The 18,561-nt window shown below is 46.0% G+C and overlaps 1 protein-coding gene across 5 annotated transcripts in view; it reads right to left on the reverse strand.

The window, feature by feature from the left end:
- Nucleotides 1-1,867: 1,867 nt before the first annotated feature.
- The window catches only part of SLCO1A2 (solute carrier organic anion transporter family member 1A2), a 42,923-nt gene continuing 26,229 nt past the window's right edge, over nt 1,868-18,561 (reverse strand). For all 5 annotated transcript variants that reach the window (XM_083402034.1, XM_083402033.1, XM_083402032.1 and 2 more), the window contains 11 exons: nt 17,333-17,431; nt 14,840-15,073; nt 13,277-13,441; nt 12,850-13,045; nt 10,874-11,039; nt 9,716-9,885; nt 8,377-8,441; nt 7,231-7,348; nt 2,928-4,212; nt 2,630-2,819; nt 1,868-2,262 (listed from right to left, as the gene is read on the reverse strand). In XM_083402034.1, the coding sequence (XP_083258160.1) occupies nt 3,999-4,212; nt 7,231-7,348; nt 8,377-8,441; nt 9,716-9,885; nt 10,874-11,039; nt 12,850-13,045; nt 13,277-13,441; nt 14,840-15,073; nt 17,333-17,431 (1,427 nt within the window). In that variant the 3' untranslated portion in view covers nt 1,868-2,262; nt 2,630-2,819; nt 2,928-3,998. The remainder of the gene's footprint in view (nt 2,263-2,629; nt 2,820-2,927; nt 4,213-7,230; nt 7,349-8,376; nt 8,442-9,715; nt 9,886-10,873; nt 11,040-12,849; nt 13,046-13,276; nt 13,442-14,839; nt 15,074-17,332; nt 17,432-18,561) is intronic.

The raw sequence follows: 18,561 nt of genomic DNA on the forward strand, positions 1-18,561 counted from the left end.
AGAGAGGTGGGGCATGGGAAAATGTGTAAATTAGAGGAGAATGCATGATAGCCAAGCAAACAAAAAAACCCAAAAAAAACCCAGGAGTATATCAGTGGGAACTGCTTGTTAAAAATGTATGCATTAGACAAAATGCACACTAAAATTCTACAAATTATTTTTTTGTGAGGGCTTTAAAAAAAAAAAAAAACTGATGTGGAAACGCAGTGAAACGCTCTTAAAATAGGGAAAACGAGAAGCTGAAACTGACAGATTTGTCCATCCCTACGGTCTACCACTAGGTGGTGCTGTCCCATGTCCTTTGTGCTTGCCCTCTTCCGCTTTGGAAATGTTCCTGCAAAGAACAGATGTGTGTGAGAGGCCTGAGCTGTCAGTTTAACTTGCAGGTCTCTAATCAAGCCTGTTATTCCAATCAGGATACCTACAGGATATAGCAGAGCAAGGGAAGTCCCTGAGAGGAGGGGGGTGAGAGGGGGGGGAAGGCATCATTTGTCCTTTCCCAACTTCTGAAGCGACTTGAATAACATGGCAAGGCTTCTACACCAGAACAGCTGAAGCCCTGAACAAGAACACTCCACCAAACAAGTGGGGATGTGCTGCAACACTGCGTTGCAGCTCCCACTTGTCTTCCCATAGCTATTGGATGCATAGCACAGATTCATAGAGTTGGAAAGGACCACGAGGATAATCTAGTCCAGCCCCCAGCAATGCAGGAATCTCTTGCCTCGAATCTCTAGGACTCGAACCCACAACCCTTAGGTTAAGAGTCTCATGCTCTTGGATCCGGGGGGGGGGGGGGAGGTCAATGAATTTCCTCCCTGCCATTAAGATATGAAAAATGCAAGTTAAGTAGGTCTGGAAACACTTAGCAACGAGAGAGAGAAAGAGAGAGAGAGAGAGAGAGCACAGGATGATATTCAAATCCACTGATTAACTAACAAAGGCTTCTAGTTTTCTCCCTACTGTGGGACTTGAATGCAGTGTAGCCTTTCAGGTTTCCCCAGTTACCTTGGCGCAAGGAGAGGAACTTGAGAGAAACGCTGAAGAGGTTCTTAACTCTTGCTTAGGAAGAGGTGGACGGCTCCCCTGGCATTTCTTGAGTGAGGACACTGTGCTATGCTTGTTGTCGTGTTGAAAGCAGGCCTGGTGTCAGCACCTGGCATTATTTGGAGAGCTGGGAGGCCAAGCTCACTCCATCAGGTAAAAGGTAAGGTAAAGGACCTCTGGACGGTTAAGCCCAGTCAAAGGCAACTATGGGGTTGCGGCACTCATCTCGCTTTCAGGCTGAGGGAACTGGCGTTTGTCCAAAGACAGCTTTCTGGGTCATGTGGCCAGCATGAATAAACCGCTACTGGTGCAATGGGACACCATCACGGAAGCCAGAGCGCACAGAAACGCTGTTTACCTTCCCGCCACAACGGTACCTATTTATCTGCTTGAACTGGCATGCTTTCGAACTGCTAGGTTGGCAGGAGCTGGGACAGAGCAACGGGAGCTCACTCCGTCGTGGGGATTCGAACCGCCGACCTTCTGATCGGCAAGCCCAAGTGGCTCAGTATTTTAGACCACAGAGCTACCCGTGTCCTCCATCAGCTCTGGTGTGACAGGCCAGCTCCATCAGGCTTCCTCTCACCTGGATGCAACCATTCCATCGGGCTGCCTCAGTAGGAAAGATGGCATACCCTCCAACATTTCTCCAATGAAAATAGGGACGTCCCATTCCATAATGATAACCTTACTATTTATACTCCACACATCTGATTGGGTTGCCCCAGCCGCTCTGGGCAGATTCCAACATATATAAAACCATAATAAGACAGTTATAAAAACCTTCACTGTACAGGATTGCTTTCAGACAGCTCGGGGGTTGTTGTTATCATTATTTATTGAATTTATATACCGCCCTATACCTGGGGGTCTCGGGGTTAGATAACGCCATACCCTCCAACATCTCTGCAATGAAAATAGGGACATCCTAAGGGACAGTGGGACAATGCATAAGAAACATGGACGGCTTCACTAAATCAGGGACGTCCCTGGAAAATAGGGACATTTGGAGGGTCTGAGATTGAAAGCAGGGCTCATTCCATCAGCTTTGCTGAAAGCCAAGCTCCATTAAGCATCTCCTGCCTCTGACTGTGCCAGTTGCCAGCAACCTGCCTGAAGCCAAGCAGGTCTGGGGCTCCACCACCTGGGAATCTTCTGTATGCCCTCTTGAGATCCATCATGAATGAATGTCCCATCTACACTATACAGTGGTGCCTCGCAAGATGAAAAGAATCCGTTCCGGGAGTCTTTTCGTCTTGCGGTTTTTTTGTCTTGCGAAGCAAGCCCATTGATGGAGTAGCGCTATTAGCGCTACTGGCTAAAAAACGGCTAAAAACGGCTTTTTTAGGGGGGGGATTAGCGGTTTTGCTGCTAAAATGCTTTTAGCAGCTTAGCGATTCAGAATAAGGGGTTTTGGAGCAAAAAAAAAATTCAATTTTTTCCGTAATTTTTCGTCTTGCGAAGCAAGCCCATAGGGAAATTCGTCTTGCGAAGCGCCTCTGCAGACGGAAAACCCTTTCGTCTTGCGGGTTTTCCGTCTTGCGAGGCATTCGTCTTGCGGGGCACCACTGTACATGAAAACACTGTTATACCACTTTAGACAGACATTGCAGTGGGGAGCTAAGAATCCCGGGAACTGTAGTTTGTTAAGGGTGCTAAGAGAGAGTTATTGGGGACCCTTCTTCCCCTCACAGAGCTACAATTCCCAGAGTGGCTTAACAAGTAAATCCTCTTCGCAGAGTCACGGGGGTCTCCTCATAACTCTCAGCACCCTTAACCAAGCACAGTTTAAAAACAAAATTTAAAATTCGGCTTTGTAATTCGGAATTTATGTGATGTGATTTGATTGGCCGGTTAATAAAAATTATTTAAAAAACAACAACAACAAAGCACAGTTTCCGAAAACGCTGGCAGCACTAAGGTAAATTCAACAGTATAACCTATTTAAAAGGGATGTAAGAGGGGAGAATTGAATTAAGACAGATATATAAAAATATGTAAGCAAATCAATAGAATCTCGGAAGGGGAGGGAGGGAAGTCATTGAATGCATGGGTATAATGAAAGATGCCTATTTTGAAATGTAAAATTTGAAAACTTAGTGAAAATTATTTTTAAAAAACCAAACAAAGCACAGTTCCCAGGATTCTTTGGAGGAAGCCAGGATTGTGTTAAAGTGGTATCATTCTGCTTAAAATGCACAGTGCGGACAGAGCAACAAATGTACAGTGGTACCTTGGGTTACATACGCTTCAGGTTACAGACTCCGCTAACCCAGAAATAGTACCTCGGGTTAAGAACTTTGCCTCAGGATGAGAACAGAAATCGTGCTCCGGCGGTGTGGCAGCAGCAGGAGGCCCCATTAGCTAAAATGGTGCTTCAGGTTAAGAACAGTTTCAGGTTAAGAACGGACTTCCAGAACGAATTAAGTACTTAACCCGAGGTACCACTGTATTAAAGACTCAGCTACATTAGTCAAGAAAAAGCGCTTTAAACGTCTTATAACACTGTGACACCAAATGGCGCTGTAGAGTTCTGTCTTTCGCCAACGTGATTTCCCATTACGAGGTTTACAACACATTTTCCTGAAACGTTTTTTGGATGTTTCTAGATCCAGCCTAAGTGAAAAATTGGAGCGAACGAAAGCTGCCATGGCCCCTTCTCTCCTTTCCGTTATTTTGTAGAAATCTTGAAATGATATGTGGGAACATTTATTACAGAAACACGTGCGCACCCAAAAAAAGCACAAACCCAAAGGCTCAGCTATGATAGTATAGAACACACAGTACTTACAACTTTAGTCATGAAGAAGGAGCCACACTAGTCACCCAATACTCTGCTGTATGTAATATATGCATTCTGGAAAGATCTCTAGAGGTGACTTGGAAAAGTGATAATGACCTACATTTGACGTACAACCTTAAAGCCACCAGTCCTCTTTAAAGTCTGCTTTTTACAAGTCTCTTGTCTCTTGATGTAAATGTGTGCTGTTCTGGGCTGCAGGTGCATCCTTCTGTTCTACTGACCCATTTTCCTCTTCTCTGGCTTCCAATTCTTTGTCCTCCTGCACCAAGGTCTTGTTCTGTTTCCTTAAAATGAGGAGCACAAGCACACACGGGATGTAGGACACGGCACGGAGGGCTGAGGGCACACCCAGGTACAGCTGCCTGGAATGCAATTTGGACAGTATCAGTAAAGAGCAGCCATAGAGCACCATATCCAGAAGTTCTCATGCTCCAGAAGTTCTCCCATAGAGAATCAAGTAGCCTCTATGCACTGATGGAGCTTATTTTCATTGGCCTTCTTGGTAACCTAAGGCTTGTTTGCGTGTTACACTGAACACAGATACACACCTCTATGCATGTGCCAGTGTTTGTGTGAAACAGTGTGTTATGTATTTGTTATACATACACCTTTACCAAAGGTGCCATGGACTTTGAAGACACTCAAACTCAGAAAGCAAGAGAGAAACGTGCTAAGAGGAAGGCACGCTTGGCAAATCCACACCGAGATCAACTCCTGCCCGGGAACCAATGTCCCCACTGTGGAAGGACGTGTGGGTCCAGAATTGGCCTCCACAGACACTTATGGACTCACTGTTAAAACCGTGTTCATGGAAGACAACCTTACTCGGCTACGAGTGGTCGCCAAAGAAGATACATACACCACTTAGTGGCTGTGGCAGCTTCAAAGCCGTTTCCAAGTGTAAAGCCAATGACAAGAAACTGCACCTAATTGAAACTCACAATAAAAGCACTTCATCAAAACATCCACAATTAAAATTTGCCAAAAATGAAAGGAGAAGCCCATTAAAACAGGCAGAAGCAGCAGTGAGGATGCTCAACTGACCACCTGGTAGTGATTTGCTGCTGTTTACTGGGCAGAGGAGGAAGAAGGGCAAGGGGGCAGTGAGGTTAAAGGTAAAGGGAACCCTGACCATTAGGTCCAGTCGTGGCCAACTCTGGGGTTGCGGTGCTCATCTAGCTTTATTGGCCGAGGGAACCGGCGTACAGCTTCCGGGTCATGTGGCCAGAATGACTAAGCCACTTCTGGTGAACTAGAGCAGCACATGGAAACGTCGTTTACCTTCCCGCCAGATCAGTACCTATTTATCTACTTGCACTTTGACGTGCTTTCAAACTGCTAGGTTGGCAGGAGCAGGGACCAAGCAATGGGAGCTCACCCCATGGCAGGGATTCAAACTGCCGACCCTCTGATCGGCAAGTCCTAGGCTCTGTGGTTTAACCCACAGCGCTACCTGCGTCCCAGTGAGGTTAGTGCAGTGCAAACACACCTTCTGAGCCAATTGGGAGCTTTTGTTGGGGCGTATCCACCACGCCGCTCTCCCTGCTGTCTCACCCTTCCCAGGAAGCAGCAGCAACTCACCAGTTCAACAACTGAAGCACTTAAAACAGGAGATTCAAGTCGGGAGATTGGGTGGGATGCTTGTCTAAACAGATGCATCTTCATGAGCCGGTGGAATGCCAATGCTGAAGGAGCCTCTCTTATTTCAGAAGGGGAAAACATTCCATGCCACTGGTGCCACCAGAGAACTTGTTGATTTGCTACAACTCTCTTGCGGAAGCACTCGCACTGCGAAATTCCAGACAAACTCCCTCCCACATCCAAAGCATATATGAAGGTGCTGCAGGATTGTGTCTACTAGCCACACCTCCATTTCTGTGTTTGTCATTGACCACGCCCACCCACAGCCATGCATTTAGCAATCATCATAAGGTAATCATTTGTCCCCTGGAAGAGCACTATGTGTGTACATCGGAATGAACATAGTATGCCTTCTCCCAGTTGCCAAATACAGTTGTGAGAGGACAGTGGTGTTGATAGGGAAAGTGACAGGAGGCAGGGCTTACCCCCTGCTGCCTGCACACTCTTCGGGTGTGCTTTTAATACAAAAAGAGGTTAATCTGAAACACCCCTCCAGTCTAGAGCTAAAGGGGGGGAAATCCCCTATGTGGCACCCAGAGTGAGTGGGAAACGTATTGAAAGAAAACCTTTAAGGCTCATATTGCAAATCATTGCTATTCTAGCATTTTACAACTTTAGAGGGGCTTTTGGAAGCCTGAAAAGTGAAGTGGGCAAGGCTGTTTTGGTGGTATGGTGTGGCAGAAGGGGAGTGGGCAGGAAAAGGGTCAAAGACCTCTCCTCTCCCTGCTTGTTCTGAACTCCAGATTCCTTTATATCCCAAAAAGGCACCGTACCAAAGAATGATTAGGTATTGTCATCGGAGCTGGAGAGGAGGCTCCAGAGGGATGGCGGAGAGGGTCCCAGTAGGGAGAGAGGCAGCCCATCCGCTGGGGAAGGAAATCAGTGTAACACCAATGGAGAAGGGGGGCAGATGGGGGAATCGGAGAGGTGGCTCCAGGACTCTTCGCCGGAGACCAGCGGAGAGGGCATGAGTACTCCGCTGCCCACACCCACTTTGCGCAGAAGACTTCCGCGCAGGAAAAGTAGGAGGAGACTGGGCGTCAAACAGCTTCTATGCTGGAAGAGGTTCAAGAAACGCCCACTGACGGATTCTGCCAGCGACTGAGGCAGCCACGGAACTTGAGGCTGTCCAGACAGAAAGGGTTCAACCAGGCAACCTAGCCAGGAGTAACGGCAACTTACGCACGAGCAACCCCTAGAACCATTACAGGTATCTTCCAAGGCTCTGGAGCAGACCTAGTCAATGCAGTGCCCGTACAGCTCCCATCAGACCTAGAATGGTCAGGGATTTGGGTGTTGCAGTCCATCAAAATCTGGGCAAGGCCACAGGCTCCCCACCCCTCCATCCATCCACTCACTCACTCAGCTGCAGAACAAACTGGACTGAACCCAGAGGCATCAGCTGCATCCATTTGCAGCTGTGTCCCTCCAGATGTTGTTGGAGGCAATTCCAGCCAGCGTGGCCACAGGTCGGGGTGATGGGAGATGTAAGTGCAGCAACACCTAGAGCAGACTTCTTCAACCTTGGCCCTCCAGATGTTTTGAGTCTACAGTTCCCATCATCCCTGACCACTGCTCCTGCTAGGTAGGGATCATGGGAGTTGTAGGCCAAAAACATCTGGAGGGCCGCGGTTGAGGAAGCCTGACCTAGAGGCTACTGTGTAGGCTGCCCTCCCAGTTGCTCTACAATATTCTAGAGGTAGCGCAAAGCAAGAGAGACAGGGATCTGCCAGCGATACCTGTATGTGTCAGAATCGTACATCCGGCAGGCTCCTTCACCACCGCAGCTCTTGGTTCCCCATTTCAAACAGGTAGTGTCAATCATCGCTCCAAAATAAATAGGTGATGGGATTCCAGCTACATGGAATATGACATGAAGACAAGAAGGGTCATTTGTGGGGCTTTTGTAAACAGATGGGGGTGGGTTTGGGGGTGGGGTTACGCCAAGGGCTGTGATTCTGCATCAAGGAGGTTAACAATCTAGCAGAAGAGGCCATTGAACTGGTCAGACAAGTTGCTTTGAAAAACAACGGCCCAAGTTGGCCAGCTGAGTACTGCCCTTTACATGTCCAAAGAAGTTGCCCTGTTGCCATGGAAACAAAGGAGTGGTGCTGCTCCCATTTCACCTGGCTGGATGCCATGCCAGGTGAATGTATGGAGTATGGAATAGTATGGAGAACAACGGGCTGTATGTGGGTGTGAGTTTCGGCTGATGCTGGAAGCTGGAGACACAGAGACACGTCTTGCTCTGTGCTGGCTTTAAACCTATGGCAAGATCCATTGAAATGTTTATGCTGTGAGCCTCTCCATCCTATGCCTAGACTGTATATATGTGTAAATAGAACCATATACAGTAAGACCGCAATTTAAGCACATTTAACTTGTGTGCATTCAGCTTTATGAGCTTAGCAAAAAAGAAAGAAATTCAAAATTTTTGGGCATCCAGGGGGGAAAAAACTTTGGCAGTTCCCCCTGCTATTGTTTTGACTAGACTAGATGCAATTTTGGCTTTAGGAGTGGTCCCTGGAATGTAATCTCTGCGTAATTTGTTGGCTTACCATATCCTAAAATCCATCTATCCTGGGAGCTGTAGTTTGTTAAGACTGCTGAAAATTGTTAGGAGGCCCATATTTGCCTCTCAGAGGTACAGTTCCCAGAGTTCCCTGGGAAGAGGAATTGACTGCTCAAACACTCTGGGAATTGTAGTTCTGTGTGGAGAACAGGGGTCTCCTAACAACTCTCAGTACCCTTAATAAACTACAGCTCCCAGAATTCTTTGGGGGAAGCTATGGTTGTTTAAAGTGATGTAATAATGCTGTAAGTGTATGTTTTGGATGTGCCTGCTCTTCTTTTTGAAGTGCAATTTAAAGTAGCCAGCACCTTACCAAAAACTCTTTCTGCCAGGGAGTGGAGACCAACGCCAAATGACTTCTCCTCGGGTTTTAGGGACCTGGAGAAGAAGAGAATTTTCCATGAAGCCAATAAATGAGAAAAAGGTGCTTTGCATCACATTGCTGTTGAACTGCAGCGTTAAACAATTAACTCTTACGCTCCATTAATTGTATGTGAGCAAGGGACACATTTTGCAGCCAAAAGATTCTTTCTTTCCAGCTGCAAACTGATACTGCAGTCCTATGGCATCATATGAAATTACAGGTGTTATGTACTGAAGTTCTCACCCTGGGCCAGCAGGGGGTACTGTAGATAGTTTTCACTCAGGTCCACGTCAGTTATTTTAGGCGGGAAACACTGGGTTGTTGTTGCTAGAATGTTGACAGCCGGCTGCCTATAAAAGCAGGCCGGCTGAGCTGTTTGCTGTTCAGTTCAGTTCTGTTCCAGCTTACAAAATAAAGAGCTGCTTTGGAGAAATCGCTGTGTTGTCTGCCATGTCTACCCACTATTTAACAACAATCATATGAGAACTATATGTCAAAGTGGCCTCAGGGAGGGTTAGCAACATCTGCATGCAGCCCCCCAACTGAATCTAGTTTCCTACCCCTGCCCAACTGCTTTTATTTTAATTTTTGGTTTATTCGCCATATGGTCACAGGGTGGTTCACATAATAAAATACAGGAAGAATCCTGAAAATAAGTAAAACAAAACAGCAAAACAATAACCTCCCCATCTCACAGACACATTTAAAAGGCTGTAGGATATAAATCAGCCAAAGGCTTGAGGAACGTTTTTGTCTGGCTCCTACAAATATACAGTGAAGGTGCCAGGTGGACCTCCCTGGGGAGAGCATCCCAGTACAGAAGCCACTACAGAAAAGGCCCTGTTCTCATGTTGCCATGAGACCTCTCATGCAGGAGGCACACAAAGAAAGGCCTCAGAGGATGAACAGAAAGTTTGGAATGGTTTATATGGGGAAAGCTTGGGAGCTGTTTCTGCACAGTGTGATCCCACGCTCCAAACGGCACGTGTATTAATAACGTGACCACACGTCAGGGCATCTGTGTGCTGTTTCCCACAGAAGACCTGGACTTCAGCTTTTGCTCCTCATTGTCACACAGAAAATCCTCATCTTTTGCACAGAGCATTATTCGCCAAAACCGAAGGCAGGCAGAAAGATCGTTTTACTAAGCTGACCAAATCTGCTATGAAATATAAACTTCGACACTCTGAGGAGGAGACAAATGCGCCGTTCTGAGTCAACAACGTTCCAAATGGGACTCGCCTGTCTCCCATATACCCTGCTATTCCCACCTCCCTTCAGTTAGTACCTTATGAGGACCATGTAACCTGGCATGGCTCCGAAGGAATAAATTAGACAACAGACTAAGGATAAAATCAAGAAGTACTGCAGCATTGTCCCACAGTTCTCTCTGTTGCACTGGCCCAGGACCGCTGTGTCATTTCCGAAAGCTGAAATGCAGGAGCAGTTTCTAAATACCTGCCAAAACATAAGACGAAATCAGTTAAGGAAGAGGGTGGGCAGGCCGTGGCCTTTTGGTCACATGCTTGACCTCTGTAAGCGATCTATTAAATAGGGCAACTGTGCCCCTGAAGGAGCAGGTGCACAGCCTGGGAGTCATTTTGGACTCACAGCTGTCCATGGAGGCACAGGTCAATTCTGTGTCCAGGGCAGCTGTCTACCAGCTCCATCTGGTATGCAGGCTGAGAACCTTCCTGCCCATGGTCTGTCTTGCCAGAGTGGTGCTTGCTCTGCTTATCTCCCACTTGGACTACTGCAATGTGCTCTATGTGGGGCTATCTTTGAAGGTGATCCGGAAACTACAGCTAATCCAGAATGCGACAGCTAGACTGGTGACTGGGAGTGGACACCAAGACCACATAACGCCAGTCTTGAAAGACCTACATTGGCTCCCAGTATGTTTCTGGGCACAATTCAAAGTGTTGGTGCTGACCTTTAAAGCCCTAAACAGCTTCAGCCCAGTATACCTGAAGGAGCATCTCCACCCCCATCTTTCACTGAGGTCCAGCTCCGAGGGCCTTCTGGTGGTTCCCTCACTGCAAGAAGTGAGGTTACAGGGAACCAGGCAGAGGGCCTTCTTGGTAGCAGTGCCTACCCTGTGGAATGCCCTCTCACCAGATGTCAAAGAAATAAACAACTATCTGACTTTTAGAAGACATCTGAAGGCAGCCCTGTTTAGGGAAGCTTTTTAATATTTGATGAATTATTGTATTTTAATATTTTGCCGAAAGCTGCCCAGGGTGGCTGGGGAAACCCAGCCAGATGGGCGGGCTAAAAATAATAAGTTATTGCTATTGCTATTGCTATTGCTATTTTCCCTGCCCAAACAGCCCATTGGGAGGAAAGTGGGTGCAGATGGAGATGTCGAGAAGGTGGTATCAGAAAGAGAGAGAAAGAGAGAGAAAGATGGGGGACAGTTTTGTGCTGCCTGGAACAACTGCCTTACCGTATTTTTCCCAGTTCCATTTGAGATGTCGCATCCTGCAAGACATGCTGAAATGTACGCTATGCCGTTTTCTCCGCAAACAGGATCCCACACCTTAGTGGAGCAGCCACAATGGCGGTTGCAGTCCGCGTACAAGTTTGTTTCCATGTAGGAGACTTGTTCGAGCCTGAAAAATACCCAGAAAGGTGTGCAAAGAGCCTGCGAACAATGAGAAAAATGAATAAACAAACCCAGAGCCCCCTCTTTGAGATGGAGAGCTCGGCAGCCACCCAGCACAAAAGGAGTTTATTTGTAGATTGTCTGACGTTGCGTACACACCATACATTTAAAGCATATGGTTTCCCCACCACCACCCCAAAGAATCCTGGGAATTGTATAGTTAGTTCCCAGCACCTTTTTACAGACTACAGTTGCCAGGATTCTTTGGGTGAAGTTTATGCAGATAAAATTATGCATAGCATGGGGAAAGGTGGATAGAGGGGGGGGGGAATCTCCCTCTGTCATAACCCTAGAATTCGGTGACATCCAATGAGGGCAAATTTTGGAAGTTTCAGGACAGATAAAAGAAAGTGCTCTTTCACACATAGCACATAGTTAAACACTCCCACCAACCTAAAAGGTAAAGGTAAAGGGACCCCTGACTGTTAGGTCCAGTTGCGAATGACTCTGGGGTTGCGGCGCTCATCTCGCTTTACTGGCCGAGGGAGCCGGTGTACAGCTTCCAGGTCATGTGGCCAGCATGACTAAGCTGCTTCTGGCGAACCAGAGCAGCGCACCGAAACGCCGTTTACCTTCCCGCCGTAGTGGTACCTATTTATCTACTTGCACTTTGACGTGCTTTTGAACTGCTAGGTTGGCAGGAGCAGGGACTGAGCAACGGGAGCTCACCCTGTCGTGGGGATTCAAACTGCCAACCTTTAAAAGAGGATTAGATAAATTCATGGCGGAGACGGCTATCGAGGGCTACTGGCAATGATGGCTATGCTCACTGCTTCCACAGTCAGAGGCAACAACAGTTCTAGATAGCAGTTGCTGGAAGCCACCAGCGGGAAGTGTGCTATTGTGCTCGAATCCTATTTGCAGGCTTCATACAGCGATCTGATTGGCCACTGTGAGAACAGATGCTGGCCTTGATGCTGATCTAACAGGCTATTCTTACTTTCTTATGTTTTTAATCCCTGTCATCTCCAAGTAGGGCTGGGAGAGATACCTGAATCTGAATCATTTCCTTTGTTTGACAAAGTTATAAGCTTGGTGGATCAGGGGGATGCTGTGGACATAGTGTATCTTGATTTCAGCAAGGCTTTTGACCAAGTCCCCCATGATATTCTTGCAAGGAAGCTGGTGAAATGTGGATTGAATGAGGTAACAGCCTCGGCCCAGTATACCTGAAGGAGCGTCTCCACCTCCATCATTCAGCCCGGACACTGAGGCCCAGCTCTGAGGGCTTTCTGGCAGGTCCCTCGTTGTGAGAAGTGAGGTTACAGGGAACCACGCAAAGGGCCTTCTCAGTGGTGGCGCCTGCCCTGTGGAACGCCCTCCCATCAGATGTGAAGGAAATAAACAGCTATCTGACTTTTAGAAGACATCTGAAGGCAGCCCTGTTTAGGAAGGTTTTTAATGTTTGATGTTTTATCATGTTTTTAATATTCTGTTGGGAACAACCCAGAGTGGCTGGGGAGGCCCAGCCAGAGAGGTGGGGTATAAATTTATTATTATAAATGACTTGGATGAAGGAATTGAGAGGATGTCCATCAATCTGCAGGTGACACCAAACTGGGAGAGGTAGCTAATGTCACAGAAGACAGAATCAGGATCCAAGATGATCTTAAACAATTGGGGTTCTGGGCCCAAACTAACAACATTAATTTCAACAGGGATGAATGCAAGGTTCCGCCAAAATCCCTGTCTTTATGCAATCTAATCAGCACCACCCAATAGGGGGAAATCAGGCTTGGGTAAGAGCAAGAACATACCCTTCGTAGGACATGGTTAAGCCAGCAACCTTAGCATTCTTGCAGACCATGAAAAAAGCAGAGAAGTAGATGAGATACTCCACTATAGAACTCCAAAAACCAATGTGGGCAGCTTTATAGGTGCTTATCTTGAATTTCTTCATCATGAAGCCACCAAAGAAATAACCAGCACATATAATTGGTAAATTGTAAACACCTAGAGAGAAAACACAAAACAGCAGGTTTTTTAAACCATGAGTGTTTTAAGGACAACAAACCTACCTTCAAGATGTGGCCCCTCCTATTCATGTGTGCTCATGGTTGTAGGACTCATTAAGGAGGGTATAAGTGTAATATTAAATAAATAAAGTTCATAATCAGCCCTTCATTCAAAATAAACATTTATTATTATTATTCATTCATTCACATACACACACACACATTTTACCTATGAAAAAGATGGCATCTGCCGCAGATATCCCATACTGCTGTTCCATATATTTTGGCATAAATGTAATCATCCCAATCCAAGCGCTGAACTGGATCACAGTGATCAAAAGAAAAAGCATGTAAACTGGATTGTAAGCCAGACTTTTCAGGTAGGGGATGAAATCTAGAAACCAAAGAACCAGAACAGTTAGTCTCAGTTGTATTATTATTATTATTATTATTATTATTACTACTACTACTACTACTACTACTACTATTACTACTACTATTACAGTGGTACCTCGGGTTACAGACACTTCAGGTTACATACGTTTCAGGTTAAAGACTCCGCTAACCCAGAATTAATACCCCGGGTTAAGAACTTTGCTTCAGGATGAGAACAGAAATCGAGCTCCGGCGGTGTGGCAGCAGCAGGAGGCCCCATTAGCTAAAGTGTTGCTTCAGGTTAAGAACAGTCTCAGGTTAAGAACGGACCTCTGGAACAAATTAAGTACATAACCAGAGGTACCACTGTACTAGTAGTAGTAGTAGTAGTAGCAGTAGTAGTAGTAACATTTCACTGCTTTTTACACTGAAGCGTCTCAAAGAAACTTACAAATTAAGGAATAACAAGAGACATTTGAATGATTTTGTCTGGTGACTAAAGGCGGACAGTGATGGGGCCAGCTGTGCTTGCCTGGGGAGAGAATTCCATAAGCAGGGAGCCACCACCGGAAAGACCCCTCCTCCCATGAGCCACTGTCCGCACCAACCTTGGCAAGGGCAAACAGAGAAGGCCCTGTGACAATTATTTTACCCACAATGGAGGACTGGGCTCTTTGAAATACATTTTAGGTTTCTATATGCACGTACCCAGATGCCAGCTCTGTCAAAGCTGTTTACAAAAGATGCTGGTGGAATTTTTCTATGGGCAATCTTAATTATGGACATTTATATATTAATGTTATAATATATAATGGGATTGTTTTATTGTGCATTTTAATTATGGTATGTTTTGAATAACATTTACAAATTTATATATAATAAAACTATACAGTGGTACCTCCGGTTGCAAACGGGATCCGTTCCACAGGTCCGGCCACATCCTGAGGAATTTGCAACCAGAGGACTGCTTCTGTGCAGGCACGCAGCACAGTTTAGCGCTTCTGCGCATGCATGCACGGCGAAACCCAGAAAAATACTTCTGGGTTTGCTGCGTTTACATCCCGAAATTTATGTATCTAGAGGGATACATAAGGGGAGGTACGACAGTACAGTGGTACCGCTGGATGCGAACAGGATCTGTTCCGGAGCCCCGTTCACATCCTGAAGCGAACGCAACCCGCGTCCGCATGTCTGCACATGCACGGGTCACGATTTGCTGCTTCCGCTCATGCGTGTGATGTCATTTTGAGCATCTGCGAATGCGCAAGCGGCGAAACCCGGAAGTAACGCATTCCGTTACTCCCAGGTCGCCGCGGAGCGTAACCTGAAAATGCTCAACCTGAAGCACATTTAACCCGAGGTATGACTGTATTACAAAACATTGGCGGGGAAAGGGGTTTTTAAAAAATCCGTTCACCTTTAGCAATTTCTCGAATTGTTGTGCTGGCATGAGCTGCATTTTCTGCTGGTAGCAAAGTTTTGTTGCCCTTTGTGTTTAACTCGGGACTGTTTTCCTCTCCTTCCTTCGGAAGAGACTTGGGCAGGAAGCAGAAAGGGAGGGCGACGATGAAGCTCACGGCAGCACAGATCAAGACGCCCAGCCACCAGGCCCCGACCCAGCGAGCATCAAGGAGGCTCAAAGTCACATCCTCTGGAGAGAGAGATTAATGGAGAGGACTTTATTAGTAGCGCCAAGGTAGCCATCATTCTCAGTGGTAGATTCTCCCCTTCTTGCTTGTTTGATTGCAATAAGCAGGGTTACTTTCAAATGTGAACACTGCGTTTCTGGAAAGAAATAAAAAGATGCCTTTATAAACACTTGTTAGGAATGGCATTCATAGCTAGCTGTCATGGATGCTTTAGCTGAGATTCCTGCATTGCAGGGGGTTAGACTAGATCAGGCAGTGGCGTAGCGTGGGGGTGCAGGGGGGGCCGGCCGCACCAGGCGCAACATCTGGGGGGGGGGCACTCGCACTCGCAGCTCTCTGCCCCTACCTGGCTCACTCTCTCTCACTGCAGTGCTGGCTGTGCAAATCCGATCCGAGCTGCCGGGTCGCCGCCCACTGTGGAGGGGAGGGTGCCAGGCGTGCGGTGCGGTGCGGAGAGAGAGCGAGGGACTATCTGGGGGAGGGACAGTGCAGCGGGGGGGGGACACAAATTACTTGCCTTGCCCCGGGTTAGGGGGCGCAAATTACTTGCCTTGCCCCGGGTGCTGACAACCCACTCTATGCCACTGAGATCAGGGGTCACCAAATTTTTTCAGCAGGGGGCCAGTCCACTGTCCCTCAGACCTTGTGGGGAGCCAGACTATATTTTGAAAAAAAAACAACAACGAATTCCTATGCCCCACAAATAACCCAGAGATATATTTTAAATAAAAGTACATATTCTACTCATGTAAAAACACCAGGCAGGCCCCACAAATAACCCAGAGATGCACTTTAAATAAAAGGACACATTCTGCTCATGTAAAAACATGCTGATTCCCAGACTGTCCGTGGGCCAGATCAATTGGGCCAGATCCGGCCTCCGGGCCTTAGTTTGCCTACCCATGGACTAGATGATCCTTGAGGTTACTTCCAAAGCTACAAGCCTATGGTTTTTTTTAAGGCATAAGTGGTAAACTTGAGCAGATGCTACAAGTTTCAAACAGCAGAGGTTAGTAGCTGTCCTGGACCAGAGCACAAGGACACACAGGTCTGGATGAAGCATCTCAAAGCGGTTTCGCAATATAATAAAAGCAGAAATAATACTATTGCATCTGTAAAACCAGTTAAGGTGTTCCATATATGAAAAAATTAAGAACCATTGCATATGGTTAGAACAATTGCATATATTTAAAAAATTGAAATAGATGCATGAAATACCTACAGCTGAACCCCTTGACCTGGGACATCTGGAAACCAGATTCAAAAAACTGGGTTCTGCTGGCTAGTGCTTGGAGCAAAGCAGAATGGGGAAGGATGTAGGGATGAAGGGGAAATGCACACTTCCCAAACCAATGTGCAAACCAAAATACAGATCGCCTTCAAAATCCGCCCTTTCCCATATTTTGCACTGCGATTTGCCAATCGAAAAGCATGTACTTTTTTTTTCTTGCAAAAATGCATACTCCGTTATATATAATGAATTGAAAAGGATGTTCAAAATAACCTTTGTAAAAGAAGAAGAAGCAGCTTTCCTTTTGGGAATTACAGGACAAAACTACCTAAATTGTACAGAAATTTATGTATGCTACTACAGCAGCAAGAACGCTACTCACCCAAAAAATGGAAAGAAGCTGAAATCCCAGCAAAGGAAGAATGGATACAAAAACTTATGTAATATGTAGAAATGGTGAAACTTACCGGAAGAATAAGAAATCAAGATAACAAACTTTTTATAAAAGAATAGACATGGTTTATTGAATCTTTACAGATAAATTGCAAACAGATAAAAAACATTGGCAGGATTATTTTAATAACCTGCAGTTTCGTAAGAGTATATATTTAAAGTAGATAATTAAATGAGCAAATTAAATGAATTTGGATATGCAGAAGATATTAAAAAATAAATTTAAGGAACTGCAGAAAGAGGGGGAAGGAAGTCAAACTTTGAAATGTTAAAATGATTGTAAAATTAATGAAATGTATAAATTTGAAAAGTATAAATAAAAACTTTTTTTAAAAAAATGCATACTTCAGGCAAAATTGCATCAGCAATGCATATCTTTATAAGTCCACAAATTTTCAGGCAACTTAAAAACAACAACAATTGTGTGCAGAATGGGGTGAATCGAACTTCCTAAAAATGAGAATCTGAAATTGACAGATTTGCCCCTCCCGAACTGGATGCCATCCAGGTATCCCACCCCTAAGAAGCGTGTAACAGGAGTAGCCCTTATGGGTTTTGACCATTTCCACTGCATTACCTGGGTCTACAAAACCAACATCCACATACAGCTTGGCACAATAGGAGCCTATCAGTAGACCAAACAGAGGACCCAAGACAGTTGCTATCTGCAGGCAGCCTAGCAGCAGAGGGAGAGGCAGAAGAATATATAAAAAACAAGTTATTGTCATATTTCACGCAGCTTCTTGTCCAGACATTTGTTTGGCTTCCTGTCCTCAGCCTCTCAAGGACTGCTTTTTAGAATAGCAATGTGAACCAGCACCGAAACATAACATAGACCCCCATGCAACATCATCATCTGTATTAAAAGTGAACTCATTATCCTTACATAGTCAAAAAAACAAAGCAAAAGCATAAAATGGAGGCAACTGCAGGCTTGGAGGAACCCAAAGGTTAGAAGTGCAAAAGCAATCTTAAGGGGGGAACTTGAAAGTTTGTCTGTGTTATGTACTGAGTTGAATAGGATCCAAAATGCAGCAGTCTGATTGGCCCTAGAACAATAGGATTCAGAATGCAGCAGTCTGATTTGTCCTAGAACAATAGGATCCAAAATGCAGCAGTCTGATTGGTCTTAGAACAATAGGATTCAGAATTCAGCAGTCTGATTGGTCCACAGGAGCCACCCAATCCAGCTCCAGGTGAAAGTGAATCCGCAACCTGATTGGCCTACAGGTGAATCCCGGAATTAGCCAATCACGTGGGGCCCATTGTGTAAATAATGTATATAAAGCAGACATTCTGGGGGAACTTCCATTCCTCCTCACCACTACGAGCTGAATAAAGAGCATGAAATCCACTCTTGACTCTGTGTATATTTCAGTCTGGAACCAGAACAGCTCAACGTGCACAGAATGCTGGCTGGCTATTGGGAGATGGAAGCAACACAGAATCTGTGGTATACACCATCTGTGGAAAAGCACCATCCATGGCTCCAACATTTATGTATTCTTTATTCTTTATTTATTGCCCTCTGTTCACCTTGAGGTCCCAGCACAAGTTACACCATTAAAACACAACTTAAAAAGGTAAAGGTACCCCTGCCCGTACGGACCAGTCTTGACAGACTCTAGGGTTGTGCGCTCATCTCACTCTATAGGCTGGGAGCCAGCGCTGTCCGCAGACACTTCCGGGTCATGTGGCCAGCGTGACAAGCTGCGTCTGGCGAGCCAGCGCAGCACACGGAACGCCGTTTACCTTCCCACTGGTAAGCGGTCCCTATTTATCTACTTGCACCTGGGAGTGCTTTCG

The sequence above is a fragment of the Podarcis tiliguerta genome, assembly GCF_965153285.1.
Source record: "Podarcis tiliguerta genome assembly, chromosome: 10".
NCBI lineage: Eukaryota > Metazoa > Chordata > Lepidosauria > Squamata > Lacertidae > Podarcis > Podarcis tiliguerta.